The sequence below is a fragment of the Elephas maximus genome, chromosome 2, assembly GCF_024166365.1.
Source record: "Elephas maximus indicus isolate mEleMax1 chromosome 2, mEleMax1 primary haplotype, whole genome shotgun sequence".
In the NCBI taxonomy this organism is placed as follows: Eukaryota; Metazoa; Chordata; class Mammalia; order Proboscidea; family Elephantidae; genus Elephas; species Elephas maximus.
In genome coordinates this window covers 149,020,184-149,043,711 of record NC_064820.1, presented here as the reverse complement: position 1 = coordinate 149,043,711, position 23,528 = coordinate 149,020,184, and the positions used below count along the sequence as shown (strand labels likewise).

General features: G+C 41.4%; 1 protein-coding gene across 1 annotated transcript in view; it reads left to right on the top strand.

Annotated features, from left to right (window-relative positions):
- TRPC7 (transient receptor potential cation channel subfamily C member 7) overlaps positions 1–23,528 on the top strand; it is a 184,505-nt gene that overhangs the window by 120,229 nt on the left and 40,748 nt on the right. The window contains exon 6 of the mRNA XM_049868664.1: positions 23,112–23,345. Coding sequence (XP_049724621.1) covers positions 23,112–23,345 — 234 coding nt within the window. The remainder of the gene's footprint in view (positions 1–23,111; positions 23,346–23,528) is intronic.

Below are 23,528 nucleotides of genomic sequence, written 5' to 3'. Positions count from 1 at the left end.
CAAAATAAATGGTGACTATACATGTGGACCTCGCCAGATGAATACTCAGAAATCAAATCGCCTATACCTGTGGAAAGAGACAATGGAGAAGCTCAATACCATCAATCAGAATAAATGCCAGGGGCCAAATATGGAACAGACCATCAATTACTCCTATGAAAGTTCAAGGCAAAGCTGAAGAAAATCAGAGCAAGTACATGAGAGCAAAAATACCACCTTGAGTATATCCCACCTGAATTTAGAGACCATCTCAGGAATACATTTGACACACTGAACACTAATGAGCAAATACAAGTTGTGGAATGACATCAAGGACAGTCTACAAGAAAGTAAGAGGTCATTAAAAAGACAGAAAGAAAAGACCAAAATAGATGTCAGAAAACTCTGAAACTTGCTCTTGAACATCAAGTAGCTAAAATGAAAGGATGAAGTAAAACAACTGAACAGAAAATTTCAAAGGGCAGCTTGAGAAGACAAAGTATTTTCATGAAATGTGCGAAGACCTAGAGTTAGAAAACCGAAAGGGAAGAACACACTCAGCATTTCTCAAGCTGAAACAGCTGAAGAAAAAATGCAAGCCTTGAGTTTTGATACTGAAGAATTCTATGGGGAAAAATACTGAACAATACAGGAAGCATCAAAAGGAGAAGGAAGGAATACAGAGTCACTGTACCAAAAAGAATCAGTCGATGTTCAACCATTTCAAGAGGTAGGATATGATCAAGTACCAATGGTACTGAAGGAAGAAGTCTATGCTGCACTAAAGGCACTGGTGAAAAACAAGGCTCCAGTAATTGATGGAATACCAACTGAGATGTTTCAACAAACCAGTGCAATGCTGGAACCACTCACTCATCTATCCCAGGAAATCTGGAAGACAGCTACATGGCCAATTGACTGGAAGAGATCCATATTTGTGCCCATTCCAAAGAAAGGTGATCCAACAGAATGTGGAAATTATCAAACAATATCATTAATATCACACACAAGTAAAATTTTGAAGCCCATTCAAAAGTGGCTGCAGCACTACTTTGATAGGGAACTTCCAGAAATTCAAGACAGATTCAGAAGGGGACATGGAACAAGAGATACCACTGCTGATGTCAGATGGATCTTGGCTGAAAGCATAGCATATCAGAAAGGTATTTACCTCCATTGTATAGACAATACAAAGGCATTTGACTGTATGGATCATAACAAATTATGGATAACATTGAGAAGAATGGGAATTCCAGAACATTTAATTGTACTCATGAGGAACCTGTACATAGACCAAGAGGCAGTCATTCAAACAGAATAAGGGGATGCTGCATGGTTTAAAGTCAGGAAAGGTGTGCATCAGGGTTGTATCCTTTCACCATCCTTATTCAATCCGTATACTGAGCAAATAATCTGAGAAGCTGGACTATATGAAGAAGAATGGGCAACAGGATTAGAGGAAGATTCATTCACAACCTGTGATATGCAGATGACACAACCTTGCTTGCTCAAAGTGAAGACAACTTGAAGCACTTACTATATTGAAGATAAAAGACTTTGGTATAGATTGTGCCTCAACATAAAACAAAAATCCTTACAACTGGACCAATAAGAAACATCATGATAAATAGAGAAAATATCTAAATTGTCAAATATTTAATTTTATTTGGATCCACAATCAATGCCCACAGAAGCAGCAGTCAAAAAACCAAACAATGTATTGCACTGGGCAAATCTGTGGCAAAAGACCTCTTTAAAGTGTTAAAAAGCAAAGATGTCATTTTAAGGACTAAGGTGTATCTGAACCAAACCATTTTTCATATGCTTGGGACAGCTGGACAATGAATAAGGAAGACTGAAGAATCAATGCCTTTGAATGATGCTGTTGGCAAAGAATACTGAATACTGACTGCCAGAAGAACGAACAAATTTGTTATGGAAGTACAGCCAGAATGCTCCTTAAAGGCAAGGATGGCAAAACTTCATCTCAAATACTTTGGACATGTTACCAGGAGGGACCAGTCCCTGGAGAAAGACATCAAGCTTGGTAAAGTAGACGGTCATCAAAAAAGAGGAAGGCCCTCAACGAAATGGACAAAGTGGCTGCAACAATGGAATCAAGCATAACAACGATTATGTGGATGGCGCAGGACCAGGCAGTATTTCGTTCTGTTGTACACAGGGTCACTATGAGTCAGAACCAACTCGAGGGCACCTAGCAACACATGTACTGAAAGTGATTTTAAAGTGGCTTTAATCATTCAATTATAGCCTACAGGAAACCATTAGGAAATCACAAGTTCTATCTCTAAAAAAGAGTATAAAATTGTATAGCTTGGAAGATATTTTTGTTACCACTGAATACTGATACATAGGAAACTGTAATAATAAACACAGATCTAAAAAGTTCAGGGGGTAACATTTCTTATTATTTATGTTCATAAAAGTACTAAAATCCTCTGAAATTCCTCTTTGTGCTTTATGTTCACAAACTTAGTGTCAAAATGTATTTAGGGTCTAAGTGTCTTTGCCATCAATCAACAAAAGAACAAATACTTGAAAAGATAACCCTACACCTAGCCTGTGATAATTAAATATCACCTTAGAGAGCTATAAGAGTTGAACGATTGGAGAACATTCTATGGATGCCCAAGCTGAAAACAATTGGGACTATGGTCTCTAAGACAGATCTTCTAAGTAGACAGAGGGAGAAAAAAGGAATGGTTTGATCCAAAGGGCCGAGGCAAGAAAGCATACCATCTTTCCCATGGGCACTACCAGCAAGTCTGTGGCTAAAGGCTCATTTAGTGGAGTCACTGGTGCTAAAGGTGGAAAGAGACATTGAGTTCTGTTGCAGACAAGTGTTCTGTGGCCTAACTTCTAGAGTGTATTCCAGTTCTCCCCTAGCCTACCTCCATGGTTGTTAACTAATTTAATCACTTCAATACTAGACACTTTAAAAGAAAAAAAAACAAAAAACTTCACATGTTGAGTTATGGATAAAAATAAAAAGTAGTTATGGCACCAGTCACTCACCTACCCAATTTCCCCACCTTGACCCCAGGTAGAAGACTCTGATGAGTGCAACCATGCACCTCCTCAAACAGGTGCAGTTACCATATGTTAATGGCTCCTCTTGGACCAAGACTTCCTCCTGAATCCTCATCTTTCTCGCCCTGGATCTCAGGGCATTATCCTAATAAGAGGGATACATCTCCAACAACAGCAGCCTCAACTTTTTAGCTTGGTACCAGCTTCTGCCCATCAAAGCAGAGCTGAGTTTTCAAGACTGTTACATCAGAAGTGTTGAAGAAAGGAAGACTTACCTCATTGACCTATTTCCTCTTGAGAGTCAGACAGGGGAAAAAAAAAACTTTCTAACTACTTTGTCTTACCTATTGCTGTTAGGTACCATAGAGTCAATTGCTGACAACCCCATGTGTGACAGAGTAAAACACAGACCATTTTTTTCAAACATATTATTATGAATAATTTCAAGGATATGCAAAAATCAAGTGACGAGCAGAATGAACCCCCATAAACCTATATTTCATCTTCAACAATTAGCAACTCATGGCCAATTTTTGTTTCATCTATACCTTTTCCACTTCCCTTTTCCCCAACCCTGTATTATTTTGAAGCAAATCTTAGACATCATAAAATTTCATCTATAAATATTTTAGTGAGTATCACTAAGAGCTAAGGTCTCTTTTTCCTTTTTTAAATTTTTATTCTGTGTGCTTCAAGTTGACTAATATTTTTTCTGCAGTGTCTAACGTGATTTTAATCCCCAACCAGTGAATTTTTAATTTCAGGTGTTATATTTTCCAATCTTTGAAATTCCATTTGATTCTTTTATGTCCTTCATTTCCTTCCTCATCATGTTGTATTTTTCTTTAAATTCTTGAACGTATAGTACGTTTTTATAACAACTGTTTTAAACTCCTTGACTGCTAATTCCATCCTGTCATTTCTGAGTTGGCTTCTATTGATTAATCTTTCTCTGGGTTACGAATCCCATTTTCTTGCATCTTGGTATGTTTCATAGTTTTGTTTTTTTTTTTAATTGAATGATGAACATTTCAAATATTTATATCATTGAGCATTTGGATTTTGTTGTCTTTTGTTAAACAGTTTTTGGCTTTGTTCTCACAAGCTGTTAAATTACTTGCAGATCAGGTGGATCTTTTTCAAGTTTTCTTAGAATGAGTATGGAGCTTCACTGCACAGATTGTTTACCTCTGTGCTATGGAGACACCCTTCTGGGTCTCTTCTAAATGTCCTGGGTAATCGATAAGAGCTCTCCACTCTGGCCGGTCAGAGTTCAAACATCTGGGTGAGCTCTGAGAATTGCTCAGCTTATAGCTCCCTGGTCAGTCTTTGTGGAGTTTCACTCTATTCTATACACATATGACTTAGTACTCAGCAAACATGCAAAATGATCTCTATGCAAATTTCTGGAGAATTTTTTTTTTTTAACATAATAGCTTTTTTTCTAGAACTCTGCCACACAATAACATCTAAGCACCTCAGCCTCCCAGAGCTCCAAGCTCTGTCTTTTTAACTCAGAGAGACTGCCAGGCTCTTGGGGTCCCTCTCTGTGCACTGCAGACTGAAATGTGCTGCAGGAAGAAAGCCAGCGCGGTCATAGGCTTACCTCACTTGTTTCCCTTCACTCAGGCATCACAGTCCCATGCTGTCTATTTCCACGGTCTGAAAATAGTTGTTGCATTGTCTGAAAATAATTGTTACTCCATCATGGCTGGCAACAGAAATCAGGACTCTTTTTCTAAAACAGAACAACAAAACTGTTATCAACCTTAAAAGAAAAATAAATAATAAATTCTTAACATCTTCCAGTATCCAGTCAGTATTCAGATTTCTCTGATTGAAACGGACAAGCTGAATAAATATCTACATAGCTTGCTTCCTCTCTTCCTTCAGGTCTCTGTCCAAATCTCACCTGATCAGAGTAGCTGAGCAGGAAAGAGCATGCCCTTTTCTCCCCCAACTCTGCTAAGCTAAAATGTGAACAGACTGGAGCAAGAAAGGAAGCAAATTTTGCCAATGTCTAGATGAAAATCATTTCACGCAGAGTAGCAGTATATGTTAAAGCCCTGGATTCATGAGCGAGCCTGGCATGTTTGAGGAACAGCCAAGAGACTAGTGTGGCTGGAGTAGAGTGAATAAGGCTGAGAGAGGTAGAGGGGAAGGTGGAGGGGTAGGCAGGATCCGATCAGGCAAGGCCTCAAAGGCCACGTTACAGTTTAGATTTTTACTCAGTGTGACGGTAAGCCACTGGAGAGTCCTGAGCAGAAAAGTGACATGATCTGGCTCAAATTTTTAAAGCATCACTGGTTGCTTTGTGGAGTTCCAGGTGGTGCAAATGGTTAAGGCATTTGGCTGCTAACTACAAGGTTGGAGGTTCAAGTCCATTCAGAGGTGCCTTGGAAGAAAGGCTTGGTGATTTACTTCTGAAAAAATCAGCCATTGAAAATCCTGTGGAGCACAGTTCTACTCTGAAACATGGGGTTGCCATAACTCAGTCAACTAAACAATAACTGGTTTTTTGGCTGCTGTACAGAAAATAGATGCTTGTGGAATGGGCAGAAGCAGGTGCCTAGTTAAGGGGCCACTGCAATAATCCAGAGAAGAAATGGGTAGGTTTGTGGGGGTAGCTGGTGGTCATATATTCTAGATGTATCTAAAGGTAAAATCAACAAGAGTTAGTACTGGACTCTATGTGGCATGTGAGAGAGAGAAGAATTGAAGACAATTCCAAGTGTTTTAGTCCAAGCAATGGTATAATTGAGACCCATCCACTGAGACAGAAAGGACCAGGGTGGGAGCAGTTTGGGGAGGGAGTAGAGATGGAAATCAAGAGCTCAGTTTGAGATATCAGACATGCAAGTGGAGATGTCAAATAGAAAAGGACACACATATCTGGAGTTCAGAGGCAAGGTTGGGGCCAGAGATATAAATGTGAGCTTATCAGTGTATTTAAGGTAAATTATATGAGATTGCCTCAATTGTGAGTGCAGAGAGATGAGCTGAGGTCTAAGCGCTAGGGCACGACAATGTTAAAGGATAGGGAGACGAGAAGTATCCAGCAAAGGCGACTGAGGTAAAAGAACCAAGAGTAATATCCCAGAAGGCAATCAAAGTAAATGTGTCCAGAGCAAGAGAGTGATCGCTTAGGTCAAATACTGCTGAGGGATCAAGTAACTTGAGACCTGAAATTGGACAACTGGCTTTGGAAGCAAAGTTCTTGAGTAGGCAAGACTGGACAGGATTCAGTACACAAGTGGAGGACTTGTCTTTAGAAGGAGCATGAACACTTTACCCATTGTAACAGGAAGGAAGGCAGAGTTAAGGGCATAGTGGTAGGTGCAGTGTTAGGAGTGTGTGGAAATCTTTTTCTGATATTGTTTCTATTTTCTCAATAAGTCTTGTCCCTAAATACCCTCTGGAGTTCTTTAATTATTTATTGGGGGGGGAACTTTAAGAGAAAAATCTGTGGTGCTGTGTTCACGTGGGAGAAGGTTCTCTGTGCTGGTGCACCCTGAGGTCTTGCCCTCTACGCTCCACTCTCTGTTCAGCCATGGAGAGGCGTGACATGGCATCAGGCCCCTGCTGAAAGTCTACATCCTATTGTGAGGCACTCCCAGGAACGGCCTTGTATCAGCAGCACAGCTCTTTTCTCCCACGGCATATCATTCTCATCAAAGCAGTGTGCTGGACAGGGTGGTTATAAAAACACCCAAACCATTACTCCTCTCTACCAAAAGCAGTTCTAGAGCTGAAGGGAACCTCAGGGCCCTAAAAAGTCCACTCTGCTCCTTTCAGAGAAGGAGAGATTGACCACAGGGATGTGAAATGCCTTGCCCAGGTCTTCCTGCTTTTTCCCTTCCCACCCCAGGGTCTCAGAGCCTATTGGCAACCCAGGACCACAACGATCCATTTAAACTGTAAATCGGGTCTCATCACTCTTCCTCTTGAAACCCTCCAACGGCTTCCCATCTCCCTGAGTGACAGCCAGAATCATTATGATGGCTACAAAGTCCTACACCTCTCCCCACACACCCCCATCTCCACGACCTCATCTCCCACCACCTTCCTGCTGCTTACTCTGTTTCAGTCCCACGGGTCTTTTGCTTCACACCACTTCTGCCTCAGAACCTTTGCTCAGGCTGTTCTCTCTCTGGAGGTTCTTTCCCCAGATACCTACAGGGCTAACTCCCACACCTGTTTTAGGTCTTTGTTCAAAAATCTCCTTCTCAAAATGAGTCCTTTTTAAAGCAATTTGTTGAAAATTCCAAGTCCCCCAGCCAGCCTTCACTGTCGGTCCTCCCATTCCCCTTCTCTGATTAGTTTGTCTTCATAACAGTTAACACTCTCTGACTACTACATGCTTTACTTTGTCTTTTTTTACTTTGTCTACTGGATTAAAATTAAGAATACTATTATTCCTATAATCATACAAATTTGCATTCAACTCGTTTTATCCTGTGTTAAGCAGTAGCCCTCTCTCCACATAGTATGCTACGATTTTAATCTTGGCCAAACCTAAATGCAAGGGACTGAAGCTAAGACTCAATATCTGCCCTCCAAGGGTTTATAATCCTGGGTGGGGTGGGTGGGGTGAGGGAACAGCAGGATCCTCACATTTCACAGACGTGAAACCTGGTCTCGCCAATGACCTATTTCAACAACCACATGGTGTGACAACACTCTAAATTACCTTCCAAGCCCTGTCTGTTGTGGATGTAGGTTGTTTCTCTTCTGCCATACAGTTCTGTAGCAAAGTCAGACTTGATTAGAAATACATTCTTCCTTTCCCAGAGATAATTTACCTGATTGCTAGCAGAATTTTGAGAACATTCTAAATTGCCATTCCAGGAGATTTAAGACATGGACAGAGGAGGTGAGGCCACAAGGCAACTGAGAAGCCACAGACGTAGAAGGAAAGCCAGGAGAACACAGTATCAAGAAAGCCAAGAGCAGAGCACGACTGAGGGAGGAGGGAGGGATTTAAAGAGCACAAGTGCTGGTAACACCTGCGGTTTGTAAAGCTGCCAGATGAGCTGCTTTGGGGAGGATAAAATGTCCCAGAGTCCATCTCACCTTCCAGCCTGGAGACTTATCAGCATCAGTTCATGCCATAGGAACCTGCCTTTGTTGCCTGTATTTCAAGCACAGACTCTAACAGTATTTCAAAGAGCTTAGACTAAAGCCTTTCAATTGGCAACTGGGGCTCTAGAGACACTCGACAGTGGACTGTGTAACAGCATTACTAGTTTCCAGAAAGCCACCAGAGGCTGGGAGGTCGGGAAGCCTCTCCATAACACATCTCCTTTCTCCATCTAGGAATACATTCATTTCATGGAAGACTCTGCACCACTGCTGTAGAGAACCTGGCAGTGTTTCCTTAAACAAATACCCGTGTTAAAAACTCAGATGTCAGAGTAAGAGGCAGATGCACAGGATTATAAGAAAGTAAATTTAAAGAGCTGGAGAAGAGGAAAGGGCTTGGCAACTGGAATCAGGAAATCCACTCCTGTGTCCCTTTCTCCTTGGTGCCTTTGCCTCTCTGAATTGCAGTTTTCACATCTGAAAATGTTAGCATCAAGCTGCTTCCTCACCCCACCCACCCTACCCTCTTTGAGGGCAGAGGCTGAGTCTTAGCTCACATTTAGGATTGTTCAAGGTTAAAACTGAAAAATCATGTGGCTGGGTTTCTCACCTACTTCATTCCAGTCATGGCTTCTTCATTTATTTAGGTAAGATTTCCAAGCAACTACCCCAAACAATTTGCCAAAATTTTTCCCAGCAAGTCAGACCATGTTGCTGTCCTGCTTACAACCTTCAGGAGCTGCCCAGTTGCTCAGAAGAAACCCCAGACTCCTGGGCATGGCCTAGAGGAAGGCCTTTTGTGATTTAAATAGTCGCCTGCCGCCACTCCCTTGTCCCACACCCTGAGCCCTGAGTCATAATAAGCCCCTTGCAGTTCCATGGAAGGGACTGCTCCCCCTCACTTCCATAACCATTGCTATCCCCCACCCCTTCACCTTGCTAACTCCTGGTTCCTCATCTCAAGTGTCACCTCCTCCATAAATTCATCCCTTCGTTTGTTCAACAGGTGTATGTTGTGCCAGGCACTCAGTTTTTAGGTCCCACGATTATAACGCTGACCACTCTTTTTTTTTAATTGTACTTTAAGTGAAAGTTTACAAATCAAGTCAGTCTCTCATACAAAAAAATACATACACCTTGCTATATACTCCTATCTGCTCTCCCCTTAATGAGACAGCACACTCCTTCTCTCCACCCTGTATTCCCATATCCGTTCAGCCAGCTTCTGTCCCGCTCTGCCTTCTCATCTCCCCTTCAGACAGGAGCTGCCCACATAGTCTCATGTGCCTACTTGAGCCAAGAATCTCACTCCTCACCAGTATCATTTCCTGTCTTATAGTCCAGTCTGATCCCGATCTAAGAGTTGGCTTTGGGAATGGTTCCAGTTTTGGGCTAACAGAAGGTCTGGGGACCATGACCTCCACAGTCCTTCTAGTCTTAGTCAGATCATTAAGTCTGGTCTTTTTATGAGAATTTGAGGTCTGCATCCCACTGCTCTGCTGCTCCCTCAGGGATTCTCTGTTGTGTTCCCTGTCAGGGCAGTCATTGGTTGTAGCCAGGCACATTCTAGTTCTTATGGCCTCAGGCTGAGGTAGTCTCTGATTTATGTAGCCCTTTCTGTCTCTTGGGCTCATAATTACCTTGTATCTTTGGTATTCTTCATTCACCTTTGCACCTGGTAGGTTGAGACCAATTGATGCATCTTAGATGGCAGCTTCCTAGCATTTAAGACCCCAGATGCCACTCACCAAAGTGGGATGCAGAATGTTTTCTTAATAGATTTTATTATGCCAATTGACCTAGATGTCCCCTGAAACCATGGTCCCCAAACCCCTGCCCCTGCTACTCTGGCCTTCTAAGTGTTTGGCTTATTCAGGAAAGTTCTTTGCTTTTGGTTTAGTCCAGTTGTGCTGATATCTCCTGTATCGTGTGTTCTCTTTCCCTTCACCTAAATTAGTTCTTGCCTACTATCTAATTAGTGAACAACCCTCTCCCTCCCTCCCTCCCCATGCTCCTAACCATCAAAGAATATTTTCTTCTCTGTTTAAACTACTTCTTGAGTTCTTACAATAGTGGTCTTACACAATATTTGTCCTTTTTGCAACTAATTTCACATAGCATAATGCCTTCCAGATTCCTCCATGTTATGAAATGTTTCAGGGACACATCATTGAGGCACAGCATTCCACTGTGTGAAAAAAATATACCATTATTTATCCATTCATCCACTGAAGGGAACCTTGGTTGCCTCCATCTTTTTGCTATTGTAAACAGTGCTACAATGAACATGGGTATGCATGTATCTGTTCGTGTAATGGCTCTTACTTCTCTAGGATATACTACAAGGAGTGGCATTGCTAGACCCTATGGTAATTCTATTTCTAGGTTTTTAAGGAAGTACCAAATCGATTTCCAAAGTGGTTGTACCATTTTACATTCCCACCAGCAGAGTGTAAGTGTTCCAGTCTTTCCACAACCTCTTCAACATTTATTAGTTTGTGTTTTTTGGATCAATGCCAGCCTTGTTGGAGTGAGATGGAATCTCATTGTAGTTTTGATTTGCATTTCTCTAATGGCTAATGATCCTGAGCATTTCCTCATATATCTGTTAGCTACCTGAATGTATTCTTTAGTGAAGTGCCTGTTCATATCCTTTGCCCATTTTTTGTTTGGGTTGTCTTTCGGTTGTTGACTTTCATGTACTATCACGTAGATTTTAGAGATCCGATGCTGATCAGAAATGTCATAGCTAAATACTTTTTCCCAGTCTTTTTAGGTAATCTTTCTACCCTTTTGGTGAAGTCTTTGGATGAGCATAAGTGTTTGATTTTTAGGAGCTTCCAGTTACCTAGTTTCTCTTCTGGTGTTTGTGCATTGTTAGTAATACTTTGTATGCTGTTTATGCCATGTATTAGGACTCCTAGCATTGTCCCTATTTTTTCTTCCCTGATCTTTATCATTTTAGATTTTATATTTAGGCTTTGATCCAATTTAAGTTAGTTTTTGTGCATGCTGTGAGGTATGGGTCTTGTTTCATTTGCAGGTGAATATCCAGTTATGCCAGTGCCATTCGTTAAAGAGATGTTTTTTCCCCAATTAATGGACTTTGGACCTTTGTCAAATATCAGTTGCTCATAGGTGGATGAATTTATGTCTGGATTCTCAATTCTGTTCCATTGGTCTATGTGTCTGTTCTTGTACCAGTTTCAGGCTGCTCTGACAACCATGCCAGTATAATATGTTCTAAAATCAGGTAGTGTGGAGCCTCCCACTTTGTTCTTTTTTTTTTTTTTTTCCAGTAATGCTTTACTTATCCAGGGCCTCTTCCCTTTCCACATGAAGTTGGTGATTTGTTTCTCTGTCTCATTAAAAAATGCCACTGGAATTTGGATTGGGATGGCATTATATCTATAGATCACTTTGGGTAGAGTAGACATTTCCACAATGTTGTCTTCCTATCAGTGAGCAATGTATGTTTTTCCATTTATGTAGGTCTCTTTTGGTTTCTTGCAGTAGTGCCCTGTAGTTTTCTTTGTATAGGTCTTTTAAATCTCTGGTTAGATTTATTCCTAAGTATTTCATCTTCTTAGGGGCCACTGTAAATGGTACTGATTTCGTGATTTCCTCTTCGATGTTCTCTTTGTTGGTGTAGAGGAATCCAACTGATTTTTGTATGTTTATCTTGTATCCTGATACTCTGCCAAACTCTTCGATTAGATTCCATTGTTTTCTTGAGGATCCTTTAGGGTTTTCTGTGTATAAGATCATGTCATCTGCAAACAGAGATACTTTTACTCCTTCCTTACCAGTCTGGATGCCCTTTATTTCTTTATCTAGCCTAATTGCTCTGGCTAGGACTTCCAGCACAATGCTGAATAAGAGTGTTAAGAAAGGGCATCCTTGTCTGGTTCCCATTCTCAAGGGGAATGCTTTCAGGCTCTCTCCATTTAGGATGATGTTGGCTGTTGGCTTTGTATAAATGCCCTTTATTTTGTTGATGATTTTCCCTTCTATTCCTATTTTCCTGAGAGTTTTTATCATGAATGGCTATTCAACTTTGTCAAATGCCTTTTCTGCATCAATTGATAAAACTATGTGGTTCTTGTCTTTTGTTTTATTTATATGATGGATTACATTGATTGTTTTTCTAATGTTGAACCATCCCTGCATACCTGGTATGAATCTCTCTTGGTCATGGTGAATTATATTTTTGATATGTTGTTGAATTCTATTGGCTAGAATTTTGTTGAGGATTTTTGCATCTAAGTTCATGAGGGATATAGGTCTGTAATTTTCTTTTTTGTGTGTTGTCTTTACCTGGTTTTGGTATTAGGGATATGCTGGCTTCAGAGAATGAGTTTGGGAATATTCCACCCTTTTCTATGCTCTAAAATACCTTTAGTAGTAGTGGTGTTAACTCTTCTCTGAAAGTTTGGTAGAACTCTCCAGTGAAGGCATCCGGGCCAGGGCTTTTTTTTTTTGTTGTTGGGAGTTTTTTAATTACCTTTTCAATCTCTTCTTTTGTTATGGGTTTATTTAGTTGTTCTACCTCTGTGTTTGTTTAGGAAAGTAGTGTGTTTCTAGAAAATTTGTCCATTTCCTCTAGGTTTTTGAATTTGTTAAGAGTACAGTTTTTTGTAGTAATCTGATATGATTCTTTTAAGATCAGTCGGATCTGTTGTGATATCGCCCATCTCATTTCTTATTTGGGTTATTTGCTTCCTCTCCTGTTTTCGTTAGTTTGGCCAATGATGTATCAATTTTGTTATTTTTTTTTCAAAGAACCAGCTTTTGGTCTTGTTAACTTTCAGTTGTTTTTCTGTTCTCTATTTCATTTAATTCTGATCTGATTTTTATTATTTGCTTTCTTCTCATGCCTGAGGGCTTCTTTTGTTGCTCTCTTTCTGTCTGTTTAAGTTGTAGGGATAATTCTTTCATTTGGGCTCTTTCTTCTTTCTGTATGTGTGCATTTATTGATAAAAATTGACCTCTGAGCACTGCTTTTGTTGTGTCCCAAAGGTTCTGATACAAAATATTTTCATTCTCACTGGATTCTATGAATTTCTTTATTCCATCCTTAATTGCTTCTATAACCCAATTGTTTTTGAGTGGGTATTATTCAGTTTTCAAGTGTTTGATTTCTTTTCCCTGCTTTTTCTGTTACTGATTTCTACTTTTATGGCCTTATGGTCAGAGAAGATGCTTTGTAATATTTTGATGTTTTGGATTCTTTTAAGGCTTGCTTTATGACCTAATATGTGGTCTACTCTAGAGAATGTTCCATGTGTGCTGGAAAAGAAAGTATACCCGGCTGCTGTTGGGTGGAGTGTTTTGTATATGTCTATGTGATCAAGTTGGTTGATTGTGGCATTTAAATCTTCCATGTCTTTATTGAGCTTCTTTCTGGATGTTCTATCCTTCACTGAAAGTGGAATGTTGAAGTCTCCTAATATAATTGTGGAGCCTTCTATCTCACTTTTTAAAGCTGTTAGTGTTTATGTATTTTGAAGCCCTGTCACTGGGTGCATAAATATTTAATATGGTTATATCCACCTGGCATATTGTCCCTTTACTCATTATATAGTGTCCTTCCTTATCCTTTGTGGTGGATTTAACTTTAAAGTCTATTTTTTCAGAAATTAATACTGCCATTCCTGCTCTTTTTTGATTGTTGTTTGCTTGATATACATTTTTCCATCCTTTGAGTTTTAGTTTGTGTCTTTAAGTCTAAGGTGTGTCTCTTGTAGGTAGCATATAGACAGATCGTGTTTTTTAATCCATTCTGCCACTCTCTGTCTCTTTATTGGTGCATTTAGTCCAGTTACATTCAGTGTAATACGGATAGGTATGAGTTTAGTGCTGTCATTTTGATGTCTTTTTTTTGTGTTATTGACAGTTTCTTTTTCTCACTTAATTTTTCATGCTGAGTAGTTTATATATTGTCTTTTCGTCTTATTTGTTTTGTTGATTTTGTTTTTGCTGAGTCTTTATGTTTTTCTTTTATTTTATTTTGATGAGTAGGATTGTTAGTCTCCTTTGTGGTTACCTTAATATTTACCCTTATTTTTCTAAGTTTAAACCTAACTTTTATCTCTTTATATCGCCTTGTCTTCCTCCCCATATGAAAGATCTATGACTACATTTCTTAGTCCCTCTTTATCGTTTTTAATGTTGTCTTCTTTTACATAATGACATCGCTGTTTCCCTGTTTTGAGCATTTTTTTAATCTTGATTTATTTTTGTGATTTCCCTATCTGAGTTGACATCTAGTTGCTCTATCCTGTGTTCTAGTCTTGGGTTGATATCTGATATATTGATTTTCTCACCAGAGAACTCCCTTTAGTATTTTTTGTAGTTTTGTTTGATTTTTACAAATTCCCTAACCTTCTGTTTATCTGGAAATGTCTTAATTTTGCCTTCATATTTGAGAGACAATTTTGCTGGATATATGATTCTTGGCTGGCATTTTTTTTCCTTCAATGCTTTATACAAGTCATCCCATTGCCTTCTTGCCTGCATGGTTTCTGCTGAGTAGTCCGAGCTTATTCTTATTGACTCTCCATTGCAGGTGTCTTTTCATTTATCCTTAGCCATTCTTAAAATTCTCTTTATCTTTGGTTTTGACAAGTTTGATTATAATATGTCTTGGTGACTTTCTTTTGAGATCTACCTTACGTGGAGTTCAATAAGCACCTTGGATAGATACCTTCTCATCTTTCACAATATCAGGGAAGTTTTCTGCCAACAAATCTTCATCAATTCTTCCTGTATTTTCTGATATCCCTCCCAGTTCTGGTACTTGAATCACTCGTAGGTTATTTCTCTTGATAGAGTTCCACATGATTCTTGGTTTCTTCATTTTTTTTAATTCTTTCATCTGATTTTTCTTCAAATATATTAGTGCCAAGTGTTTTATCTTCAATCTCACTAATTCTGCTTTCCATTTCCTCAATCCTGCTCCTATGACTTTCTACTGAGTTATCTACTTCTGTAATTTTATTGTTAATCTTCTGAATTTCTGATGGTTGTCTCTCTATGGATTCTTGCAGCCTATTAAATTTTTCATTATATTCTTGAGTAACCTTTTTAATTTCTTGAACTGCTTTCTCTGTGTGTTCCTTCGCTTCTTTTGTGTTTTGCCTGATCTCGTTCCTGATGTCTTGAAGAGTTCTGTATATTAATCTTTTGTATTCTACATCTGGTAATTTCAAGAAGACACCTTCATCTGGAAGATTCTTTGACTCTTTGTTTTGAGAGCTTGTTGAAGTGATCCTGATCTGCTTCTTTACATGATTTGACGTTGACTATTGTCTACAAGCCATCTATAAGTTATTGTATTAGTTTATGTTTGCTTACTGTATCCTAGCTTCTTGCTTTGTTTTGTTTTGATATGCCCAAATAGGCTCCTTGAGTGAGCTAGCTGGATTATTTTCACCTTTGAAGCTCTAACGTCCTGTTACCAGATGGCTAGGGCTGTTACCAGGTATATGAGCCTAGGAGTCCATTCCCTTTTCTTGTATGGCTTCAGCTCAGGTGTCCACATAGTTGGTCATCAAGTGTGTGGTACAGGCTTTTTCCTACAGTCTTAGAGGGGCAGGGATGATTGCTGTAGGCACAGGTATCTGGTTGCAGCAGGGGTCATGCTCTGAACAAGGCAGGGGGTTGACAACTGTCCCCCGAGTGTCTGTGAGGAAAGTGCATCCCTGTTCCCTAGAGCATATGGGTGGGTGGGTTCTATGGCTGGACCATGGGCACCCAATGCTTTTGGTTGTAAGTACTGGGAGGTACTGCTTATCCTTGGACCCCTGTAGTGGATGGTTAGGTGACATGGGTAGAGCCACCAGTCCTTAGGCCCCTGATGTGGGTAGGTGGGGACTCTGTTTAATAGGCAAAGCAGTGTCAAACATCAAAAACCCACCTCTCCACTGCACAGCTGGAAAAGGTGCATTCTGCCAACAAGGACTTTTTCTCCTGAAATGGCCCCACACAGGTCCATGCAGGGGTGAAAGGTATTCAAAGTCCATGGACACTTTGTGCTTGGACAGGAGACACTTAGCAGAGATGGCAGATTATCTTTTCCCCCAATTATGAATTTAGTCCTTCTCCAAGGCCAGGAGAATGGCTCAGGGTGTACAGCAGGACGTATCTCAGGGCCAGGGAAATCGACAACCACTGAAGCTGACTTGGGGAATGTGGGCACAGTAAAATAAACACAAGTACTTAGTTTTGCTGAGAGCATCATTCTTCTCTGGTTCTGGAGGTGCGAGTAGGCTGTGCAGCTTGCTGTCCCTCCCCGAGGAAACTACATCTGGAATGCTACCACCAGCCCTGCTGCGGCCGCGCCAGGGGATCCTGCCTGAGGGGCTCTGTTTCCCACCAAGTCAGGTCCAGCAATTCCTTGCCACTTCTGAACTATCTCTCCCTCCCCCTGCCACTCAGTCTGTTTTCTAACTTTGCCTTTGGTGTTCAGGGCTCCTAACCTGTCATATATATAATCGTTTCACTTGATTTTGGGTCTCTGTTGCAAGAGTGATCACTAGAAGTGTCTGACTACTCTGCCATCTTGGTCCTGCCTCTACACTGACCACTCTTAGCCCTGTGCTTCCACAAATAGTGCCCTGGACTTTACTGTGTGTCCGCACGCTTCAAAGGAACGTTTACTAATCAAGTCAGTCTCTAATACAAAAAATTATACACACCTTGCTATGTATTCCTAGCTGCTTTCCTCCTAATGAGACAGCACATTCCTCCTCTCTACCCTGTATTCCCCATGTCCATTCAACCAGCTCCCATCCTCTTCTTCCTTCTCATCTCACCTCCAGACAGGAGTTGCCCACATAGTTCATGTGTCTATTTGAGCCAAGAAGCTCACTCCTCATCAGTGTCATTATCTATCTTATACTGCAGTCCAATCCTTGTCTGGAGAGTTGGCTTCAGGAATGGTTCCAATCTTGGGATAACAAAGGGTCTGGGGACCATGACCTCCAGGGTCCCTCCAGTCTCAGTCAGACCATTAAGCCTGGTCTTTTTATGAGAATTTGAGATCTGTATCCCACTGTTCTCTTGCTCCATCAGGGATTCTCTGTTGTGTTCCATCAGGACAGTGATCAGTGGTAGCTGGGCACCATCTAGTTCTACCAATCCCAGGCTGATGGAGTCTCTGGTTTATGTGGCCCTTTCTGTCTCATGGGCTCATCTTTACCATATGTCCTTGGTGTTCTTCACTCTCCTTTGCTCCAGGTAAGTTGAGACCAACTGATGCATCCTAGGTGGCTCCTTGCTAGTGTTTAAGACCTCAGACACCCTGGACTTTTTTTTTACATCTGTCACCTGTTTGTGGACACATCTGTCTGTGGCACCAGACTGAGCTGGCTAGGGAAGAGCTCTCATCTTCTTGTATGTCATGTCCCAAGAATGGTGCCTAACACAGTGTTGGTGCTTAACAATGTTTAAGTGGCTAAATGAGTTCCTGACCAGTGACAGTAACCTTGCCCTAGTGGAGGGCTGGTGGGAGACAGCATGGTGGGGAAGAGCAAAGGTCCTGGACTGCTGGTGTAGCTTTGGGCAACCTGTCATCTCGTACATGAGTTTCTTAGCCTGCACAGTGGGGATAATTATAGTAGCAATCTATCAGACTATTATGATTTAATGTTAGTAATGTGCTTAGCATAGGACCTAGCACCTAGCAGGTGCTCAATAACTGTTAGCTACTATAATTAGAAAAGAGGAGGAAAAGGAAGAAGAGAAAGAGAAGCTTTGCTGGGAAAATTTTGAATCTATTAATATCATCTTTCTGTTTGGAAAACAAATGATAACCTGAATCTGTCTGAGGCCTAAGTTTTTGCAAAGGACTTGCCTCGGAGACCATTGTTGGGATGTTAGGGCTTATGAGTTTAGAACTTCCAGGCAAATTCTCCCTCTGTGAATTCAAGGGAAGACCCATAACCTGGACTAGTGGTGAGAGATTGGCCTGGAGGAACAGACTGGCCTCCCAGGAGGTGGTTTGGGAAGAAGTTTGCTTTGTCCCCCAAAAGCTGTTCTGCTGTGGGCCCAGGGACAGTGTAGAAGAAGTCCTAGGGTCCTTGGCTATATAAGGAATGTGCATATTTAAGTCTCACAGGACTTTAAAGGGGGATCCCTTCTAAATAGAGTCTGAGACCGGGATGGGCAGGAACCTATCTTGTGAGTTGTCAAGCTCCATCTCCATAGCCTACAAGCCATTACTCAGAACCTGCCCAATGAAGCTACTCGTTTCCCCCCGAGGTTTCCCAGCACTTCCCAGCCTGTTCTTCTGCCAGCTGCCCTTATTAATTATCAGTGACCTTGTTCTCTGGGCTCCAGGAATCCCCAAGTGAAGGAGACTATGCCTGAAGGAGGCTCAAGTGCACAGCATCCTTATCCTTTGGGCTCTAAACACTCCTTTGATTGGCATGCTGGAGGCAAGAGATCATAGGGCTCAGCTTGGGTGTAAAATGCTGAACTACCCCTGACAGCTTGGAAGCAGGAGGCCTAATTTTACTCATTAAACTACTTAATTTCACACATTTCTTTTTTCACTAAGCATTCCTGCTGCTCAAACCCTTGGGCCCATGCTACTTTTACTTACAGCCTTGAAATAAATTAGTCTGGGTGAGTTAATATTTAAATCTAGGAAGACTGACATAGGCATTTGACCATGGAAGAAGTGATTTGTAATGCCCAATAAGCAAGCTACTATACTGGTAACAAAAGTCAGTTTCTGTAAATAATTTGCATTTCAGATTTACAGAGCTTTTATTGCAGGAATTTATGGCAAAACCCCAACTCACTCGTTTTATGTATAGACTAAAGTCCAGAGCAAATCCAGGGACCTCTGAGCTCACACAACCACTAAGTGGCCAAGGTGAAACTCGAACCCAAGGATTCCTGAATCAAGGCCAGTGATGGCCCTAAGGTACTGTTTGTGATGCTCCCAGTGCCCAGGTATAAGCAGGTCCACTAAGATATTACCCGTTGCCTTCGAGTCAATTCTGACTCATAGCAGCCCTACAGGACAGAGTAGAACAGCCCCATACGGTTTCCAAGGAGCAGCTGGTGGATTCAAACTGCTGACCTTTGGTTAGCAGCCAAGTTCTTAACGACTATGCCACAAGGGCTACACTGAGACATTAAGAATTTTAATTTGAGGGTAAAGGGATGCAACAAACATTACTTTTTTCCAGTCTGTAATGGTTTTTCTAATGACATTTTTAAAATACCTATTTGCATACACACAGATGAAAGTACATTAAGAAAATTATTACCTCATTGAATTACCACCCTATTTGGATAGGGTATGCTTGAGAAGTATGCCTTTGTTAAGGGAAAAAAGAGAGAGGACTCTTATAAGTGAACCTGCAATGTTTTAGGGTATTTCCCATTATGGGGACTATAATTTGATACAGACATGCAGCTCTTGGAGTCTGTTCCACCAAAGTCATGACTTCTCTAAACAGCAGCTCTCAAATAACTTTTCTCCTTAGAAAAACATTTAGTTACAACTCCTCTCATTTGATGGGCCATTTTTGACAGAAGAGGAAAATCTCTGACTAAATTAGTCCCTGGGGAGACTAATGCACCCAGATAAGGGCCTGTGACCAAGTTGGCCATGCTCTGGCCCGATCCCATGACCATCTATCTGCTCCCAGCATCATCCTTGACTCCAGGCTTTTTGATAGCTGAATTCTCAAAGGGCATTGGATTGTAATGTGGGCATCTGTCAGTGTGCCTGGGTTTGAGGTCTGGGGGAGGTGGAAGAGGGAACACAATCAACTGCTTGGGGGTGTAACTGTTGAGGAACTCTTGGGTGGACCTGCTGCCCTGGAATACAGGATGTATGGAGACAGCAGGAGACCATGGGGAGGTCTGACAGCCTCTGGAGTCTGGACTTTATCTTAGGGTTCTGGGAAATACACTGCAGGGGTCTGAGGAGGGAAGTGACCATGATAAGATAGGTAATTCATGAGGTAAAAGGATGGAATTGAAAACTGAGAGGGCAGGAAAGATCTGAGAGTCAGCCAGAGGAGGATCAGCAGGACTGGGCTGACAGGGAGTGAACAATAACAGAGAAGGAGTACTGGGCAATGGTGGAATGTGAGGTAGAGGGCTGGGGAGAAAGCTTGGGACATGTGGTGTTTCTGGCACTGGCAGGACATCCATTTAGAGCAGTCTCTCTGTGAGGTGGAATCAGGCTTTGAAGCTCCTAAGAAAAATAGGAAGATATGCACCTGTGAGGCATTTGCAAAGAGGTGAAGGACAAAGCATCAGAGGCAGATGCACTTACTCAAGGACAGAAGAAAGAATGAGAGTGTCAAGAACTTTGAAAACAGCATCCTTTAAGTGGTGAGTGGAGGAATGGGAGCAACAGAGAAAGGTGAGGAGGTGCCATCGGAGAATCACCAGGGAAGCAGGCCACCATGTCGATGCACAGGATGGAGGGGCAGCACCAAGGGAGGCTATCAGTGTTAACCCTGTGGGATATGTGGTCAGTAAGTTAGATCTGTCTAGCCAACCAGTTAGTGATTCTCTTACCACATTAACTCCCTTAAGTATTCTGGCTATGTAACATGGTATAACATAGAAAGGACTGGTTCTGCATCGAGTTTTCCCCAGGTCTGAGTAGTTATAAGACACTTTGAATCCATTTTTTAAAATGTTCAAGAGCCTTCTCTATACGTTAAAAACAAAAAACCAAATCAGCTGCCGTGGAGCCGACTCCAACTTGTGGAGACCCCACGTGTCAGAGCAGAATTATGCTCTACAGGATTTTCAGTGGCTGATTTTTTGGAGGTAGATCACCAGGCCTTTCTTCTGACGCACCTCTGAGTGAACTCAAACTCCACCTTTTGGTTAGCAGCTGAGCACATTAGCTGTTTGCACTACCCTCCTGTAACCCCAATTTTATTTCCTGAAGAAGTAGAACAAAATAGTGGTCAAGAGCATGGACTCTAAGGCCACACCTCGGGGTTCAAATTCCTGCTCTCCTGCTTCCTAGCTGGGCACAATTCAACCCTCTGTGCCTGTTTTATTAGCTGTAAAATAAGGATAATTACAGAACGTACTTCATAGGACTGTTACAAAGATTTAAGAAAGTTAACGTATATATTTAAAAAAAAAAAAAGTAAGAACAGTAAAAAGCCTAGCACAAATTCACTACTCACTGCCATCCGGTTGATTCCAACTCAGAGTGACCCTATAGGTCGGAGTAGACCTGCCCTATAGAGTTTCCAAAGCTGTAATCTTTACGGAAGCAGACTGCCACATCTTTCTCCTGTGGGGCAGCTGGTGTGTTCAAACTGTCAACTTTTTGGTTAGCTGCCGAGCGCTTAACCATTGCACCACCAAGACTCCTTGCATAGCACAAACAATGCTCGATTTGTTATTGTTGAATGATTAAATTTAAATAATCCAAAACACTTTAGTTTTAATAATCAATGAAGATAAAGTACAGAATAGCACTATTCAGCAGAAATATACTGCAAACCACAACTACAAGCCACATTCAAAACCCAAACCTGCTGCTGTCAAGTCAATTCTGACTCATAGCAACCCTACAGGACAGAGTAGAACTGCCCCATAAGGTTTCCAGGGAGTGGCTGGTGGGTCTGAACTGCTGACCATTTGGTCAGCAACCGAGCTCTTAACCACCGCACCACCAGGGCTCCATAAGCCACATACGTAACGTTAAATTATCCAGTAACCACATTCTAAAAAGAAACAGATGACATTAGCTTCGGTATTTCATTTAATCCAATATATAGAAATACTATAATTTCAACATTTAACTGCTATAAAAAATATCAATAAGGTATTCTGCACTCCTTTTTCATACTAAGTCTTCGAAATCTGACGTATATTTTACACTTATACCAAAAAAAAAAAACCCTTGCCATCGAGTCAATTCTGACTCATAATGAGTTTATAGGACAGAGCAGTACTGTCCCCATAGAGTTTCCAAGGAGCAGCTGGTGGATTCAAACAGCCTACCTTTTTGTATAAGCACCTCTTAATTCAGACTAGCCATATTATAAGTGCTCAGTGTCCACAAATGACTACTGGCTACCATATTGGATAGTGCATGTATAAAAGAATACACAACAAACTAATAGTCTAGGCTTCCTCACAGGGCTGGCTTAAAGGTGGGATGGGGGAACTAGTAACAATTTTGTTTATATATCTCTATATTGTTTAACAGGTCACTGGGTGGCACAAATGGTTTGCACTCAGCTACCAATCAAAAGATTGGCTGTCCTAACTCACACAGCAGCACCATAAAAGAAAGGCCTGGAGATCCACTTCCATAAAGATTACAGCCAAGAAAACCCTGTGGAGCAGTTCTACTCAGTAACATATGGGGTTGCATTAGTTGGAATCAATTTGACCACAAGAAGGATGAGAACACTGTTTTTTATGTGACAATGAGCATGTCTTTAAAATCCAGTATAATCTTATATAAGAGTAGGAAAAACCTAATATTCTGAAAATATTGTTCATTGAAACAATCATAGAAATACAAAAGAAAGTAATCTAATGGTGGAGGAAGGTAAGTATTAGAAGAACTGGGTTCTAGGTCAAACATGTGACCTTGAGAAAGCCACTACCCACTCCTGGACCTCAGTTTCCCTCTAACTTAGAGCTACATGATTCCTTAAGACTTTCCAGTTTTTCAAGTGTATAAACGTCAGCCACTATATTTATCTTATATTGCCTCCAAAAATGTGTCAACGTATGAGAACTCTCTCCTCACTTCCGGAGATGGTTTTCCTGGGAGCACAGAGGCAGGTAAGGTGTCTTCTCACAGTTTGAAGGTTTCCTCATTTTAAATCTGTCTTAAGAAACGTTCCCATTTGCCTCTGCCTATCTGAGGTCTAAGCGCCAAAGAGCTTACATTAACGTTTGTACCATGGTTCCCTTCGTGCCCTCAGTGGTCACAAAATGCCAAAGCAACTGAACCATAAGCCTACCTTCTCACTCCCCCACAGGAATGATTTGGTCCGAATGCAAGGAAATCTGGGAGGAGGGGCCACGGGAGTACGTACTGCACCTGTGGAACCTGCTGGACTTCGGGATGCTGTCCATCTTCGTGGCCTCCTTCACCGCCAGGCTCATGGCCTTCCTAAAGGCCAGCGAAGCGCAGCTGTACGTGGACCAGCACGTGCAAGACGGCACGCTGCACAACGTCTCGCTTCCGCCGGAAGTGGCGTACTTCACCTACGGTGAGTCCGAGGGCAGCTTGCCCCGCTCTGGATGATTCTGCTTCCAGATGTGGCCATGCGCGTTCGCTGCCTGGGGCAGATCATCCAGAGGTTTGTTATCTCGACTGCCAACGCAGTCCCTGCAGTACAACCAGCTGAATAGCACAGAAATTACTGACTGTGAGAAACAGATCGTTTTGTACT